Source organism: Mustela nivalis (genome assembly GCF_964662115.1).
Source record: "Mustela nivalis genome assembly, chromosome: 8".
NCBI classification, from domain to species: domain Eukaryota; kingdom Metazoa; phylum Chordata; class Mammalia; order Carnivora; family Mustelidae; genus Mustela; species Mustela nivalis.
In genome coordinates this window covers 54,049,109-54,068,015 of record NC_139027.1, presented here as the reverse complement: position 1 = coordinate 54,068,015, position 18,907 = coordinate 54,049,109, and the positions used below count along the sequence as shown (strand labels likewise).

The following is an 18,907-nucleotide window of genomic DNA, read 5'->3' as shown; positions in this document are numbered from 1 at the left end:
GAAATTATGAGTATACTTGGAAAATGGCTATAAAATATTGCAATCCCTCTTCCACAGCTCATTTTGTTAAAAAGAAGAAGAAGAAAGAAAGAAAGAAAGAAAGAAAGAAAGAAAGAAAAAATGCCTTCCAAATTAAATAAAAGAAAACATTGAAAATAAGAGGAACTTTTTGGGGTGGTGCACATCAATCATTTAATATTTATGATAATTATAAGAGAAAGCTATGGAAAATTAATTTGTATTTTAGTTCCATTTCTTTAGGGATAATGCATCCTTTGCACCACTTCTAAAATTGTAACATAATATATTTAAGTTTGCACTTATAATCCTATGGATATGTTAAAAGGCACTTCCCAAAAATATGCTTCTCATATAGGTGGATCATATCTCTTTATTCACTGTGAATTTAGGTTTGCCAGTATTTTGCCTGTCCTTATCTGCTTTTAGAATCAAAGTTAACTTAGCCATACTGAAGGAATTGGAGAGCTTTCCATCTTTTTCTGGTCTTAGGGAGACTTGAATATTCAGAAAAAATTTAAATCCATTTAGGTCTGGGTTGGGGAAAGATCAGAAAGATTTTTAATTACTGATTATATTTTTAAAAGATAGGTCTAATTCAAAAAGACACACACACACTTTTTTGTTTTTAAGTAAGTTTGGTGTATATTCTTTAAGATCATTGTCAATTTTGGCCATATTTACAAATACATTGCCATGAAATATTTGTAGTATTCTGCCAAGTTTTATGTGTACTTATGTCATTGTTTTCATTCCAAAATTTGTGTGTGTGTGTTTATCTTTTCCCTCTTTGTTTATTAATATTGCTAAGCTTTTGTCTTCTTCATAACTTTTAGAAAACTATCCTTTATTTTGGTCTTCATGTCTGTGTGGCTTTTTAGTTAGAGTACATATAGTTGCTTTTGGTTTTGTTTCTTTATAGAGGGAGAGGGGGCAGGAAGCAGAGAAAGAGGGAGAGAGAATCTTAAGCAGGCTCTATACCCAACATGGAGCCCAGCAGGCTTGATTTCATAACTCTAAGATCACAACCTGAGCCAAAATCAAGAGTCGTTATATTTAACCAACTGAGCCACCCAGGTGCCCTGAAGCATTCGTAGTTTGACATAGATTTTAAAAACTTATTCAATGAGTGATATTTATTTAGGTTTAAATTATAGGATCATAATTTTAAAAAATAATAAATTATAGGATCAAGTATTAGGTTAGTTATAGGAATGTCATTTTTGCTCTTGGTTCTGGAATCCCTTGTATGAACAGTTTTTGGAAAAGAAAAAGATGATCATGGACAACATACATTGGTTCACTTTCTCTTTGGATTTGCTAAATACCAAATATTTTACTGCTTAAAATTTAAATGTTAAGTACATCCAACTAAGTAAAAAATACTGAAAATGAATGTTTCTTTGGCTTTGGGTTTGCAATGCCTTATTAAAGGAATGTAATTCGTTTCCTTTTTTAAAAAGCATTTTACTTTTCCTACCCTTAGAATATTATGCCTTTGTATTTAACATCTTGACCTTTGAAAATTTAGGACTGTTGGGGCACCTGGGTGGCTCAGTGGGTTAAGCCTCTGCCTTCGGCTCAGGTCATGATCTCAGGGTTCTGGGATCGAGCCCCGCCATCGGGCTCTCTGCTTAGCAGGGAGCCTGCTTCCTCCTCTCTCTCTGCCTGCCTGTCTGCCTACTTGTGATCTCTATCTGTCAAACAAATAAATAAAATCTTAAAAAAAAAAAAAGAAAATTTAGCACTGTTGTTAATTTAATGTTGTTTAGAGATTCATCTGAATCTTTAAAATACTTAGGAATAAGAACATGATCTTATCTTAGCCTATTAGAAGCAAGCCTCATTTGTAGAACATTCAAGGCTCAGGCAGAAGCTATGGATATTTCTTTTTTTTTTTTTTTTTTTTTTTTTAAAGATTTTATTTATCTATTTGACAGAGAGAAATCACAAGTAGACTGAGAGGCAGGCAGAGAGAGAGAGAGAGGGAAGCAGACTCCCCGCTGAGCAGAGAGCCCGACGCGGGACTCGATCCCAGGACCCTGAGATCATGACCTGAGCCGAAGGCAGCGGCTTAACCCACTGAGCCACCCAGGCGCCCGCTATGGATATTTCTGTTCCAACTCTTGTCCTTCCTGCTACTCAGCATTCCAGACCCTGATGATTGTGGTGCACTCAAGGAAGGGGAGGCTTCATTTAAAAGTCTGAGGAATAACGGAACAATTTTCAAGCCCAACAGTGTACACAAGCTTAGAATCTGGTGGTTTGTCCTGCCTCAAAAACTCTAACCATGAGCCAGAGCCACTCTGGGAGATAAATTAGGAGTGGTTGAGAGCATAATGAAAGGTTTATAAACATTGTTTAAATTATAGCTTGATTTTTAAAAATCAAACATTCACAGTTCTTTTTAGCAATATGGTGTTACATAAATATGGTGTTCCGTTGCCTGTTCATTCTTATGAAGTCTTATATGTAATTTGTAAAATAACTCTGACTGTAAAATGATTGCCTAACAAATTTGTAAAGTCTCTTTTTAAATTTCTGTTTCTGCTCTTTATCTCCAAATTTTATTTCACTCCTTTCTTTTAACAGATTTAAAGGAAATAGAACTGTTTTCAATTGCAGATACACATAGGAAAAATTTATGGCCAGATCTTCATGAAATTAAATTGCCAGAACTGGATAGATTGTATTCATTATAGCTTTCAACATTGTCTTTTTTTTATTTTTAATTTGGGCATGTAGGCAACAATGCTTATTTTTTATTGGCAGCTTTTGTTTTAATGCTCTGTTTTCTTTATTAGTCTATGTCAGAAAACTCCTCAGTGAAGAGCAAAAACAATCCAAACAAGCTATGTTATTTGCTTGAGAGATTTGATCAAAGTCTCTCTTCCTATAATATCTCATTTTTTTTTTTACTCATAGTAAGAATTTACTGGAAGAAAATAAATATGAAAGAAATTAGCCATTTTCAAGGAATTAGTGAATTCTTTGAATTCACTAATTCCTTGAAATTGGATTTGAAAGTTGGGGGACTCAGTTTCCATACTGAGAATTATTTTTTGTATTTCTCCTTCTAATGTCTGATGGTCCCTCTTAAAGCAGAAATATCTTCTAACGAGTTAATTGATAACTTTGCTTTTTTCTTTGATTCCTACAGAAGTGAGAGGTATGTTTTAGCTCCTTCTCATTTTGATAGGAGAGATAATAGATAATAATTATATATAGATAATAATTATATTATTATCTAGATAATACAGATATATCTATAGATAATAATTAGATAATATAGATATTATCTATATAATCTAGATAGATAACAATTATATGTAGATAATTATTGTGTAGATAATAATTATTGTACTTATAAGTACAAGATTTATTAGACTTTTAATCTAAATTTGCAATGAAATTGTTTTGATACCCAAGTTTTGGATCAGTTCATGTTAGTTGTATTATTCTCATAATTTAGAATTTTATCCCTATTTTTTTTATTGTTGTTGTTAGATACACACAAATCCATGTTTTTATCAGTCTTCCGAGAAGAGCCAGCTCTTACCCTTGAAGAGAAATCTATGGCGCTGGTTGAATCCTGGAGACAGTTTTTCTTTGCTAGTCGACAAATACATTTTCTCTGTTTCCTCTACACCCTGTGAAACAGAAATGGAATGTACTTTAAGGTAAGATTGCCTGATGAAATTAGATCAAGTAATAGTAATTGTAACCTCGGGGTGGCTCCGTTGGTTGTGTCTGCCTTTGTTTCAGGTCCTGGAATTGAGCCCAATATCCGACTTCTTGCTCAGTGGGGAGCCTGCTTCTCCCTCTCCCTCTGCCACTCCCTCTGCTTGTGCTCTCTCTCTGTCAAATAAATCAATACAATCTTAAAATAAATTTTTCTTAAATAAAACAATTTTTTAAAAAATGGTAATTGTAACCTAATTCCTCAGCTATCCACAAATGCTTCAGTAGAAACCATTCTAGGATTAAACTATGTTTCAGTATAGGAGTTACATGGGGTATGTATGGTATATGTGTTCGTGTGTGTTTCTCTAGCAAACATTTGACATTGGAAACCTACACCTCAATAGTGATTGCTCGCATATGTGGTGTCTTTTACCATTGTGTTCAGAACGTATTTCCCATCTAATAGTAACCAGGATAGGTAATTTGAAACCAAGTACATTTTCTTAATATTTTCTTTTAGCTTTTTAAATTTTATTAAGGTATTTAATCCCTCTGGCTTAGTATAACTCCTTGTAAAAATAACAGAAAATATAGAATTGGGAAACTGAGGAAATGAGGTATTATAATAAACATCTAATGTAAAGTTAATACACTAGTTTTGTTGAGGCAGTCATTAGCAGATTATTTGCCACTGTTTCGGCTTTTTTTTTTTTAAAGATTTCATTTATTTATTCAAGAGAGAGTATGTGGGTATGTGTGAGAGAGAAAGAGAGAGAGAGAAGGAGCAGGGGGAGAGGTGGAGGGAGAAGCAGACTCCCGGCTGAGCAAGGAGTCTGATGCAGGGCTCGATCCCAGGACCTGGAATCATGACCTGAGCCAAAGGCAGACGCTTAAACAACTGAGCCACCCAGGTGCTGTCAGTTTTTAAATTATAGTCTACATAAACTGGACTAACAGAAGTAGATGGACAAAAGTGTACAGAATGTGTTCTGTGATTACAGTAGTATTAAATTAAAAGTCAGTAACAATAGGGGTGCCTGGCTGGCTCAATTGGTAGAGCATGCAGTTCTTGATCTTGGGGTCATGAGCTCGAGCCCCATGTTGGGCATAGAGGTTACTTAAAAAAATTAATAACTATAAAATAGAAAATCTCCCAAAATTTGGAATTAAACACACTTCTAAATAACTGTTAGGTCAAAGAGAATCACAAGGGGAATTAGAAAACATTTTGAAAAAAATAAATCTGAAAACAAAATAAAAATTCGTGAGATGAACCTAAAGTAGTTCTTAGAGGGAAATTTGTATTAAATGCCTGTATTAGAAGAAAGCTGTAAGCCCAGTGATCTGTGTTTCTACTTTAAGAAGATAGGCAGACAGGAGCAAATTAATCCCAAAGCATAATTCCCAAAGAATAACTTAATTGCTAAAACAGTCTTTAAAAAGAAGAAGAGTTTTTTGCACTACCCCGGGGGAAGAGGGTCCCTATGGCGTTCTGCATGAATGCCCTGTGGGGTACCTAGCACTCCCCCAAAGCCATCAGAACAAACTTCCTGCTGGATTGAGGGATTCCTGTTCTAACTGAAAGGGAAACTTGCACAATGTCTGGAGCCCCTGATGTCTTGCAATGAAGGAAGAGGATGTCCTCAAATTCCTTGCAGCAGGAACCCAGTTCGTTGGCACCACCCTTGACTTCCAAATGGAACAGTATATCTGAAAAAGAAAAGTGATGGCATATACATCATAAATCTGAAGAGAACCTGGGAGAAGCTTCTGCTGGCAGCTCGTGCCATTGTTACCAGTTGATGTCAGTGTCATATCATCCAGGAATACTGCCCAGTGAGCTGTGCTGAAGTTTGCTGCTGCAACTGGAGCCACTCCTGTTGCTGGCTGCATCACTCCTGAAACCTTCACTAACCAGATCCAGGCAACTTCTGGTGGTCACAGATCTAAGGACTGGATTCTCAGGCATCTCACGTTAACCTGCCAGGATTCCTACCATCGCTCTGGGTAAGGCAGACTTTCCTCTGCACTATGTGGACATTGCCATCTGTTGCAACAAGGGAGCTCAATAGTGGGTCTGATGTGGTGAATGCTGGCATGGGAAGTTCTGTGCATACCTGGTACCATTTCTTGTGAATACCCTTGGGAGGTCGTGCCTGAGCTCTGCTTCTCCAGAGATCCTCAAGACACTGAAAACGAATAGCAGGCTGTTGCTGGAAAGGCTATGACCAACGAGGGATTTCAGGGTAAGCAAATGCTCCAGCTTCTGAGTTCACTTCTACTCAGTGTGAAGTTGCAGACTGGTCTGGAGGTGTGCAGGTGCCCTCTGTGTCTGTTCAGCAGTTCCTGCTGAAGACTGGCGCGCTCAGCCTGCCAGTGAAGATTGTCTGCAGCTCCCACTTCTCAGGCCACTGAATAGGTAGGAACAACCACTGAGGTGCTCTTCCACAAAGGCAAACAAAATGGAAATAAGGTTGATGGAAAATAAACAGTTCCTAAAAGTTGAAAAAAAAGAGTTGGAGGATTCACACTTCCCAATTTCAAAACCTATTACAAAGCTACAGTAATGAAGACAGTATGGTACTAGCATAAAGAAAGAATATAGATCAGGGAAATAGAATTAAAGGTCCAGAAATAAAGACCCTACAGTATGACCAACTGATTTTTGGCAAGATTGTCAGGACAATTAAATGGGAGAAACAGTAGTCTTTTCAACAATTGGTGTTGGGATAACTGGGTATCCACTTGCAAAAGAATGTACTTCACACCATATAAAAATGAACTTAAAATGAATCAGAGACCTAAATATTAGAGCTAAGACTGTGAAATTAGGAAAAAATACAGGTATAAATCTTTGTGACTTTGGATTAGGCAGTGGTTTCTTAGAACACCAAAAGCACAGAATGTGGTACAAATGGAATTATATGATTTGTAGCCTTCTGAGTTTGGCTTCTTTGAGATTCATCCATGTTGTTGTGTATCAGTGGATTATTCCTTTTTATTTCTGAATAGTATTTCCAACTTATCAAATGTTCAAAAAAGTACATTTTTTGGCCTGTCTTTATGTATGATTAGTAAATAATAATCCGTCAACTTTGGATGATCTTACTGCACTTTGCAGCCAAGTGGGAGGTAGCTGGTTCTGCTAGTATGTTCCATATGTGACCATGGATGTTCTTGTGTCAGAAGAGTTAGCTTCCGACTGGACTACAGGTTTGGGGAGATTTCACAAATGGCTATACTGGCCAGAACTCCAGTAGCAGCTGCATGTGCACATGACATCAGGATCTTATTTTTTTCTTCAAAAGTCATACGAGCTTATCTGTTATTCTCACAGTTTGCATTTCTCTTGGGGTGCTGGGTGGCCATCTTAACTTTTATGGGCTATCGAGACAAATAACTGAGTAAGGACAGAGCTCTTAAGCCTTAAGAGAGATGGTTACTATCCATCTTAGAAATACCTAGTGGTTTCTAGGCTGATCATTTGGAAAGATAAATGTATTTTTTGAAGAACATATAATTTTAGTCTATATATTTTATTCTATGCTATCATCTGCTTTTTTCGTCATCTGTCTTGCTAAGGCCAAGAGAAGGAGCACAATTCATTAGTTAAATGTACTTAGGAGTATTACATTTATAATGACATGGTGTAATAGAAGTGTTTTAATGATTATTTTATTTTATAGAAATAGTCAAATGCTTGATGAAGATAATATACTGAATGAAACACCAAAATCTTTCTCCGTTCACTCGCCTGATGAGACAACTCGTGCCCCACAGCTGGAAAGAAGCACAGAAATAGCTAAGGCCCAAACTACTTCTGCAAATAGTGAGGTGAGAAATTTAAGATCTCATCCATTTGTAACATATTCCTTATTTCAAGGAGAGAAAAGACAACTGAAGTGAACTATATCATGACAATATTACCGGCATTGCTGCTTTTATGTTAAGCTGTACAGAATATCACAGTAGTCTACCGTGTCAACTAATAGAGATAATGAATTTCTTTCTTTGAGAAATTTGAGCAATTCAGCCCATACTTGCAGATAGGTTTTTTTAATGGTAGTTTCCTGCAAAGTAAATAATTTTACAATTTCATTAAGGTTGCATAATTATTTTAATAATTAAGATATAGATGTCTTTTTAGTGTTTCCTAGGTGAATGTAGAGACCATAGTAAGCAACAGTCAAATCCTGAGCAGAGGAGAAGAATCCTTCCAGCATGGATGTTAACAGAAAATCTCGGTGACCAAAATCTTTCAGCAACAATCAGCAAGGGGGGTAGGTTTTGTTTTGAAAACATTAAGCAGAATTTGGAAGTTTTTCTGAACAAATGGAGATAGACTAGTGGTTTTATAAGTGTATCACTTAGCCTAACATTTCTTTAGATGTGTACATGAAGTCTAACTTAAAACATAAGCTATTGCATTATGTCATTTATCATACACCATCCTGCTAATTACCTTTGATTTATGTGCCAGATTTATGTGCTGATAATGTAGATTTTCAAACATACCTGTTGGTGTCATGTCAGTGATAAAAGGTCAGCACAGCTTTCTAAATTAATTTAATTAAATTAAAAACTGCCAGGCACACATGGTTATGTGCTGGAGGAGTCAAAGAAGAGGACCTCTGTCCCAGTATAGCTCACTGTCATGGCAGATACCGTGGGGATTTATGCCAGCTGCTGGGCATTCCCATTGGAGACTATAATGTTCACTGCATTGTTGTAGTCTTTTATTTGCAACTTTGTAGCCATCTTGGGTATAGTTTCTATTTACTGCTTGTTTTCTTTCTTTCTTTTTTTTTTAAAGATTTTACTTATTTATTTGACAGAGAGATCACAAGTAGGCAGAGCAGCAGGTGGGGGTGGCGGAGCAGTTGGGAAGCAGGCTCCCCGCTGAGCAGAGAGACCAATGCAGGGCTCTATCCCAGGACCCTGAGGTCAAGGCAGAAGGCAGAGCTGAAGGCAGAGGCTTAGCCCACTGAAGGCAGAGGCTTAGCCCACTGAACCACCCAGGCACCCCTGTTTTCTTTTATATGGGTCACATTTTCTGTTTATTCTCAAGTTCAGTAACTTCCTATGGGATATTGGATATTATAAATGATATATTATAGAGATTTTTTATTTTATGTTCGTCTGAAGAAATATTTTTATTTTAATAGTGATTAATTTGGCCTACTAGGCAATCTTCTTCTAATAGGCACTAATTTGGACCCTGCCTGCTCTTTCCCCTGCTGCAGTCACCAGCCACAGCCTCTGCTTAGTCCTAGCAGCTTCTATCTGCTGCTTGTCCTTCCACATGTGGCTCAGCAGCCAGTGAAGGACTTGGGTCAGTTTTAAATGTAAATTTTGGTTCATGGCCCTCTGAGGCTTCCTAACTTTCTAACTGCTCTACCAAGCCTCAGAGTCTGTGCTCTGGCCGGTTAAACCAATAAGGCTGTTTTCTGCCACCTGTGGATTGGGAGATGCCCTGGGTGGATGGGGAGGGGGAAGCTACAGATTCACAAACCGGCTTATACTTAATTTTTCCAGTTCTGCCTTTTCATCACTCTGCAATGCCTTCAAATAGTTGTTTTTTAATATTTTGTCCAAAATTTATACTGGTTTTATTTGGCATGAATAGTTCAGTCATACTACTCTGCCATTATACCCTGAGCAGAACTGAATACGTGCTGGAGTTGACTGTTACTGCTCTCACTGCTTCTCATATTCAGCATCGTGGTCATAGAAGCAGTCTCAAGATTTGGATCACATATGTTATATACCAAACATTCCTTATTTAATTCGAGTTTGAAATTTCGTAGGATCAGAGTGACCTCTTGGGAAAAGTAGGTTATATATTATATATTGTGAGAGATGTGATCTGGAGAATTTTCATATATAAACCCAAGATTTCCTGGTAAGAATTTTATTCCAGTATAGTGGTTTTCAAACCTCCACCACCCACCATTACATATGTAACATTTTTATCAGTAACATTTCTCATTAACTGCAGTAATTCCTCAGTTTGCAGGAAGGAAATGGGGAGTGGTGAATGGTGGTGGAGAAGGGGTAGCTAGCACTTTCTCTTAGTAGACCAGTTTCTCAAATATAGAAAGAATAACTTCAATTGACTAAAGATTGGAACAATGTCAGCTGCCTCCCTGCAAGCAAGTCCTTTTCTTTCAGAGTTGTTCTGTGCGGTAACTGCTTCTGTGCTACCACTATTAGCTTGCTTATAATTGTCCAAAATACATTTTGCTTCAAATTAAAAATAACTATTAACTTTCACTAGCCAGAAGTACCCTAATAAAATATGAAGCACCTTTTTGAGTACTTCACCTTAAAAATGCAAAGGATAACAATTTGCCATTGATTTGGATAAGAATATTATGTAATACATGATGTACTTAAAATGCTAAAGCTTCAAAATAAGATAGAAAAATGTTTGGATTCTAGCATGTCTTCTTTCTCATAAGCAGACTTTGGGGGTACATGTAAGAGAAAACTTAGGTTACTTAATTCCTTTAGAAATAGAAAGAGTGAGAAATACACATAGGAATAGTTTAGCACTTGAATCCAGCTAATTAAAAATCAAAATAATTTGACTTTTTCTGCCCTGTACTTTATTATCATTGTTGTTGTTTTATTTGTTTGTTTAAGTAATAAATCGTCCAGATCAATAGACCGATGCTAGAGATTTTAAAAAATCAATTTCTAGGACGCATTTTGGACTCATTTAGAAGTAGGTTACTTTCCTATGTCTTTTGCATTTTTTAGTACTATACTTTGTTCATTGATACCTATTAAGATTATCTGATTAACTTGATACTTTGGAACCTTTTGTGTTACTAGGTACAAAACAGATAACATGAACTGATGTTAAATGCCTTATCCAGGATCATGTAATAAAAGCCAGAGCCATAATTGAGACCTAGCTCTGTGCGACTTTAAAGCCCACATGCTGAGCTGTGTCACTATGCAGCCACCTAAATTTACCTTTTCTGTGTTGTGGTGTTTTTATGCTTTTTTGTTTTAATATGCCCTTGCATGCTCTCCTAGATCTCTTCTTAGTTTAATTCTTGATTTAATCCATAAATCTATCTGAATTTTTGCTGTGATCAGGCTGTCCTTTTTGTTTCTCAGCCACTATAGTTCTAGTTTATTTTCTGGGTTCCCAGATACTAGCCATTGGATGTTATCATGAGTTTCTCAGGCTTGGGCTAAAATTTTCCTCATGTCCCTTAGTGATTCACAAGTGAATATATTTGGGCATAGGCTTTCAGAACTTCTCTTCTCTTCTCTTGGCTTCCAGTCATTTCTGTTCCCTTAGCCTCCTAGGCTCCAGGACAAGTCATAATTTCTGGGATATGACACTTGTGCTGGATTGCAAAAGGAGCTTTTAAATTTTTAAATCATTCTGCTCTGTAGAACGCTTATTCTCCCATCTACTAACCCTCCAACATGGAGTAATGAAAAGTATCACATGCTGAAAAAGATTAAAGTAGTCCCCAAATCATTTGGTTTGCATTTAATTTTGTACTCTGAATATTTTCCACATGACCACTCAAGGCAGATGATAAATGTTGAACTGACATTCTGTTAATTTGACTGTAACTTAAATTTTACTTGAATGGTAGTTATTCTGTTTAATTTCCAGCAGTCCTGCTAAATTATCCAAGTAATTCTAATAGTTTTTAAGTCTCTCAGATTATCTAGCTGTACAGTCATATCTACAAAATTATGGTAGTTCTGACTTTTTTGCTCCGTTTATTGTCTTTAAAAATTTTTATTTCATGAACTAGACCCTGTAATTTTTTGTTTTAAGATTTTATTTATTTATTTGACAGAGAGAGAGACGCCATGAGAGAGGGAACACAAGCAGGGGGAGTAGGAGAGGGAGAAGCAGGCTTCCCACTGAGCCTGGAGCCCAATGCAGGACTTGATCCCAGGACCCTGGGATCATGACCCGAGCTGAAGGCAGACACTTAACAACTGAGCCACCCAGGCACCCTAGACCCTGTAATTTTAAAAATGGATAAAATTGACAGCTCCATCTTATTCCTGAATTTTATAGGGATTCTATTAGTATTTCAGCATTAAAATGGTATTCAGTTTTGATACTCTTACCATGTTTAGGATGTTTTCTTTTTTTCTTATTTTTTTCCTTTAGGAATAACTATTGAATTCTTTGATGAATTTTTTAGTATAGATATAGTCCTGCAAAGGGGTAGATAGGGATGCAGGCAAGGGAGGGCGTAGGCAAGCAGTGGGGTGGGGGTGGGCCTAAAAAAGAGAAAAAGGAAAAAAAGAAATACTCCTGCATTTTCATGTGTCAGTGTAATTAGTGATGTTGGTAGATTTCCTAATGTACCATGCTTGGGGTCCTGGAGTAAGTCTGATTTGTCATGATGGTTTATTATTTTTAAGCTCTGTTAGATCAGAGTTGCTGATACTTAGTTTAGAACATTGGCGTCTGTATTCGTAAGTGTGGTTATTATTTTCCTCCATGTGTGCCATCTATGTCAGATTTTAGTCTTGAACAAAGTTAGATTTTTCCTTATACGCTCAAGGACAGTTTGAATAACAGGAATACCTGTTCCTTTAGAGGATCTTTTTATATCACAATCTGAGCCTGGTTCCTACTTTTAGTAATTGATAGTTCTAGCAGGAATAGGAATAGTTAAGTTCGACCAGTAAAAAATGAAATGAAACATCCAGAAACAGATCAAATTAACATATAGTTAATATATTAAAAATTAACAGTTCAAATTTATAGGGAGAGGGTAAATTATTATTATTAATGATGTTGGGAAAATTAACTTTCCATTTGAAAGAAAACAAAGTTAGAGCACTACCTCATACCATATTCTTAAATTTTATTGAATTAATAATCTTAATGTAGAAATTAAAACTATTAAGGCATTTGAAGAAAATATGGGAACAATATTTTTATTACTTCTGGGAGGCTTTCTTATGATGAGAGGGAACCTGGAACCATCAGGGGAAAATTAACAGGTGCATTTAGGTTAAAAGTGAAAAAACAAAAACAAGAACAAAAGCTTTGTGTGCAGAAGACACCAAAAACCAAGCCAGAGGCAAGTAGCAGACTGCCAAACCTACTGGGTGATGTTATCTGTCACACTTCTAAAACATAGAAGGTTAATAATTATTACTTAGCAACAAAAAGGAAGGTAAAACTCAGAAATTTTGGACCTAGTATATGACATACTACAGAAGAATAAATAAAAGTAGGCAATAAATATATGACTGCTTTGCCAGTCTTTCTTACATATTTAAATATACAGCACTCTTTGATCTACAGATTCTATGTAAAATATAGCATTTATAGAATAATAGCATTTATAGTTTTGGTCCTGTGTGTGTTTACATATATATGTATATATTTGTAGGTATATTTGGTTAACCTTAGCAAGCTGGGAAGGATACACTTTGAATTGTTAATATAACTGTTGGGGGGTTCTTTCAGAGGATGAAGTTGGATGGATGTGATTGGAATGACGTGTGTGTAGTTGAGCTATCTGTCATTCAGATACTGTTAGTGTAATAGCTCATATAAGTAAGTGCAACTAGTAATATTAAAAATGAAGTGATTGATTTTAGCAGATTTTCTATCCTACTGCAGCCATTTAACTGCACCTATTCCAGATTTATTTATTTACTTATTTATCAATATTTTATTTATTTATTTGACAGACAGAGATCACAAGTAGGCAGAGAGGCAGGCAGAGAGAGAGGGGGAAGCAAGGCTCCCTGCTGAGCAGAGAGCCCAAAGTACCTATTCCAGATTTAGAAAAGTGTTTGGTATGCCAGATTTGAAGATTATTATGAACTAATTAAGCTCTTTATTTTATGTACTCTTTGTAAAGAGGATCTTTACAACAATACCAAAATGGCTTCTTCCTATGCAAAAAGAAATGAGCTCTGGTCCCTAGAAGGAATATTTGTAGTGGAGAACTTGGAATATTGAAGAATATTTTAAATATATATTTTTAATTTTATGATTTTTAAAAGACGATTTTATTTATTTTAGAGAGAGAACAAGAGAACATGCTGGGGGTTGGGGAGGGGCAGAGGGAGAGAATCTCAAACTGGGGCTCAGTATCACGACCCCGAGATCATGACCTGAGCCAAAACCAAGAGCCTAATGCTTAACCTGATTAAGCTGCCCGGGTGCCCCTTGTTTTTGATTTTATGTACATGTGTGGCACTTGGAATATAGTAAACTGGTGTTTGGGCAAATGCTGTGTCTTAATTTACATTTTTAGTTCTTAGTATAGTAAGTTGATTATTTCTCTTGATTTGAATAATTCATATTTGTTGTAGCATTTGGACATTTGCTGCATGAAGCTGTATAGTCCTGACAGTTTCTAAAATGATATGAAATCTTCCTAATTTAGATTCAAAGGAAATATTTAAGTAATTTAGGCAAAGTTTAGTTATTGAATAGTTTATTCATAAGTTTCTTATGTATATACATTATGTTTATATTGGTTCAATTGATTTTCTTATTAAATAATGTAGACAGTATTTCTTTCCTAACTTTAATGAAGGACTATTATTTCGGGCCACTTGAATATCCTTTCGTACAAATTTGAGTACACTACAGCCCATGAGCCAAATCCAGCATGCTGCCTGTTTTTGTCACTAAAGTTTTCCTGGAACACAGCTGTGCTCATCCCTGCATGTATTGTCTGTGGCTGCTTTTACGGCATAGAGGCAGAGTTGGGTAGTTATGACAGACACTATATGGCCAACAAAACTTAAAATATTTACGCTCTGGCTTTTTGTAGAAAAAATTGCCAAACCTTGCTTTAGAACATTAGTGACTATGGATTGCCTTACATACCTATATTCAGACTCTCCAGGGAATTTTTGGACCAATTCTGCTTATGGTCACAATTCATTTAGTCAAACATTTATGGAGTTTTATGCTAGACACATTTCTAGGTGCTGGAGACACCAGGAGAGAATGGTGAACATGACACATAAAGTTTCTGTCCTCAGGAAGTTGTCATTTGAGTGTAGGGGAGACAGATAATTAAAAGTGAAAATTGTCCTCTTAAAAACAGTAGATTTTGAGGGGGGAGAAATAGGGTGGCTGGGTGATGGATATTGGGGAGTTTGTGTACTATGGTGAATGCTGTGAATTGTGTAAGACTGATGATTCACAGACCTGTACCCCTGAAACAAATAGTACATTGTATGTTAATTAAAAAAAGAATAGATTTTTTTTCTGATGAGAGGAATCATAGATTTATTAAGAAAATATTATACTGACTTGAGTTTGCCATATATATTGAACCTCAGGTAAATATTATATGGGGTACAGTGTCCATTGTTATTGAGACTTATTTTCGAAATTGGTGAGGTTTGTGATGATCACTCTTGTTTTGGGGTTATTTTGGGTTTTTTTTTTTCCATTTTTATTTTGGGTTCTTAATCTGTTACTAAGTTGAATTCCTCACTGTGGATGTTAGGAGCTCAATAATTATATGTCAAATTCATTGGGTAGATATTAAATTTTCTGTTAGAGAAATTCAGTGCTAAAATAAAAAAATATATATTTAACACATATCAGATGCTCTGCTATAGTTTATATATTGTACCTCATTTACTCCTGGTAACTCTATGAGTTGTTATTATTATAATTCCTTTCATTGGAATGATAAAGCCCAGAGTTCAGAGAGGTAAGGTGAAGCAGTTCAAAGATGACATCTGTTCATATTAGCATATTGGTGTGGCTCTCTCCAGGGCTGGAGCTCCTGGCCAAAGTGCTGCTTAATTCTTTTATGAGATATGCAAATAAGTGTTTTCAAGTTGGCATTAATCTGAATGGAACTTTACTTTTAATTGTCCTTTAATTCTTTTTCTTCTTTCTTTTAATGGATTATTGACATTTGAAAATACAGAAGGTAATTTTTTTCTTCTTTTTCATTGTGTGTTTCAGATAATATAATCCAGGAATGTGGAAAAGAAGAAATCTGCAAAGATAAAATTCAAGTAAACGTAACACAGCCAGGAAGAAAGCGATTAATTTCATCAGGAGGTTCAGACAGTACATCAGCAGAACAAGATACAGGGAAAAAATGCAGAGATGCTGATCAAGAAGAGACTATCACTTCATCCAAGGTGATTTTTTTTTTTTAATGTATTATTTGGGGGTGCCAGGCTGGCTTAGTTGGTAGCATGTGTCTTTTGACCTGGAGGTTGTGGGTTTGAGCCCCACATTGGGTGTAGAAATTAAAAATAAAATTTAAAAAAAAAATTATTATTTGATCATTTGTTTTCTTCATCAAGTGTTCTAGATAAGAATTAATTATATGCTGTATACAGCAAGGAAAAACCAAAGATGTTCTTTATTACTGAGTTTATGAAGATAAAATCTAGCCCCAATTTTTTTGGCTTACTAAAATTAATATAGTACTTACTTTGTAGAAAACAAATCTACTTAATATAGAATTTTTCAGACTGGAAAAAAAGTGGAGACTTGACGGTTGTAATGGGTGCCTCCATTCTGAAAACCTGGGTTCTTTTATTGGTCATTCTCAGACTACATATAATCACCTTTTTCTTGATACCTATGAAGAACAACTGATATAGGCTAGTTCTTAATAGCCTGTTGCAGCATTACTTCTGGGCTAATTTCAGTATTTGAAAAACTTCTCTTTCCTCTTTCAGTTTTTGCTAACTCACTGGAATAGTTTGGCTGACTTAAGCATTCTTTAACACTGGGTACTTAATGAAAATGGGGCCTATTATTGGATGCCTTTAAAAAAAAAAAAGAGGGAGTTAGAGAGAGAGATTGCACAAATGAGTGAGCAAGCCCAGGGCAGAAAGGTTAGGTATCTTTCCTCTTTAGAGAGACGTGGCTTTAGGTAATAGTTTTTATGATTGTTACAGACCTATGGCCCAGCTTCATGGGTCTCCATCTTTTTAGTGTCAGTGAACACCAAAGGAGTAGGTTGGTTTTAGAGTAGTGTACACTGGGATGATTGAATTGCTGTCTACTCTTCCGGAGGTTTGGGCCTTTTGTAGTACTCGCTTCATTCCAGCTTCCTCTCCCATTAGGAAAGATCTAACTTCTCGCTGGATCCTTTCTTTTAGTTAGGGAAGTGGGGTCTAATCCCCATAGGGTCAACATCTTGACTTACTTATGGAGTCAGGTTTAATAAATGAAAACACAACATTTTCTGACTCACATGTATTGACCATAACAAGTTATTAAGATAAATCTTGTTTAACTTTAACCCAGGAATACCTGGGTGGCTCACCTGGTTGGGCATCTGCCTTTGGCTTTGGTCATGATCTAGGATTCCTGGTATCAGGCCTGGCATGGGGATTCCCCCTGCTGGGGAGAGGGAAGCCTGCTTATCCCTCTCCCTCCCCTTCTGCCTCTGCCTCTCCCCTGTTAGGCACTTTCTCTCTGTCAAATAAATAAATAAATGAAGTCTTTAAAAAAAAAAAAAAAAACTTGTTTAACTTTGAGTCCTAATATGCTATATTCTCTGAACATATTAGTATGACTGTCTTGTTTTTTTTTCAAAAAAGAAAAGTTTTCTGTTTGTTTTTTTTTCCCCAGAAGAAAATCTGTAGTATATGTATTTTGCTATGTTTATTCCAACCCATTACCCAAGTTTGCCAATGACAAGTAAAACTTAAGAAACACTTTTCTTAATTGATAGATTGCAGAGAGGAACAGTAAATAGATCCAAGATATTCAAGGTATTTATGAGATTTTGATGACACACAGGTTAGACTGCTACAATTTTGTGACTCTACTAATGTGTGGTCATGAAGATAATTTCTCTGAAATTGTCCCTATTTCTCATTAATTTTCTCGTATCTTTCTGCAGCTCCTTATGGGTTATGTAACTGTCCAGTTTGGAAGTGAACATGAGGTGCTTGAATCTACTAACTTTAAAAAAATAATCTACATAATTTATATAATCTAATTAGGTTATAAACTACAGAAGGAGGCCTAACTGAAACAACTGAAGCAAATAGTGTTATAAAGCTTATTAACCGTTGCTGGGAAGCCAACTACCCTAACATTTAGTGACCTAACAATATTTTATTCTTATACTTCTGTGGGTTGGCTGGGCTCAGTTGGGCATTTCTTTTTTAACATCTTTATGGTGTAGCTGGGCTGCATTCATTTGGGAACTCAGCAGAGGCTGGAGCATCTGAAATGGCTTCCCTTGTGTGAATAGTGTCTCCATGAGGATTGATTGAATGGCTGGCAGCTGGCTAGGCCTCCCTTTCTCTACTTAACCAGTAAGTAGTCTAGGCCAAATATCTTTACCTGAAAGCTGGATTCCAAGGGTATCAAAGTAGAACCTGTCTTCTCTTAAGGCGTATGATTGGAACTGGTACAGTATCATTTCTGCTGCATTCTTTTGGTCAGAGCAAGTTACCAGGCCAGCCTCGATTCAAGGAGAGCGGATAAGAACTCCACTGCTTGATGACAGGAGTAATTTGTGTATAAAGGGATGGGAGGAATTGTTGGACATCATCTTTGATAATTATTAGCACACAAACATAGAGGAATAATTCAGTTTTCAGAATGGAAAGGAAAACAGCAGGAACTATAGATTATAAAGACCACCTGGTAAAAGGGACTTGACCAAAATCTTATTGGTCTATGGTTTTCCCATCTTTGCCTCTCGAATCATCCTTCACTGCTGATGGCAGGCTTGTTTCACACGGTATAAAATGTGGGCGCTGGTAGCTCCAGGCTCATGTCATCTCGTTTTTCAACTTAAGAGGAAAAATGAGAGTTTCTCTGTGGTTGCTTCTGTGGTAAATTCTAGGGACTTGATCATGAAATCTCTACTTAGACCATTCACAGTGCTCAGACAGATGAAGTAGTATCATTACCCCTTGGTAGTCATATATACACCCATTATCAGACAGATGGAGGAAAGGGGGTCTAGAAAGAATAAATAATAGGTATTGTAGTATTTTTGGACAGGGGAATACTATAGTTAGATCCGGATAAATTCAGAAACTGGTAGTTTTTAAGTTGGTCGACATCAACTTAACAAATGAGGTTTGGAATGGTTGGAAACACATGGGATATACCGTAAGGTGAAAGAGCTGATATGAGGAAGAAGAGACTTGCAGAATTTCATGCACCTAGAGGGGATTCTCTTGTTTTGGCTTGGCCTCTGTTGAGTGATCAGGTGTCAGGGTGGTCAGT

At 36.3% G+C, this 18,907-nt stretch overlaps 1 protein-coding gene and 1 pseudogene across 2 annotated transcripts in view; both read left to right on the top strand.

The window, feature by feature from the left end:
* APLF (aprataxin and PNKP like factor) overlaps positions 1 to 18,907 on the top strand; it is a 78,112-nt gene that overhangs the window by 21,784 nt on the left and 37,421 nt on the right. The window contains exons 3-6 of the mRNA XM_082744117.1: positions 3,526 to 3,698; positions 7,389 to 7,536; positions 7,850 to 7,982; positions 15,656 to 15,837. Of these exons, the coding sequence (XP_082600243.1) occupies positions 3,526 to 3,698; positions 7,389 to 7,536; positions 7,850 to 7,982; positions 15,656 to 15,837 (636 nt within the window). The remainder of the gene's footprint in view (positions 1 to 3,525; positions 3,699 to 7,388; positions 7,537 to 7,849; positions 7,983 to 15,655; positions 15,838 to 18,907) is intronic.
* On the top strand, positions 5,301 to 6,121 carry LOC309871257 (small ribosomal subunit protein uS2 pseudogene; annotated as a pseudogene). The gene has a single exon. The product of its transcript is annotated as a small ribosomal subunit protein uS2 pseudogene (transcript).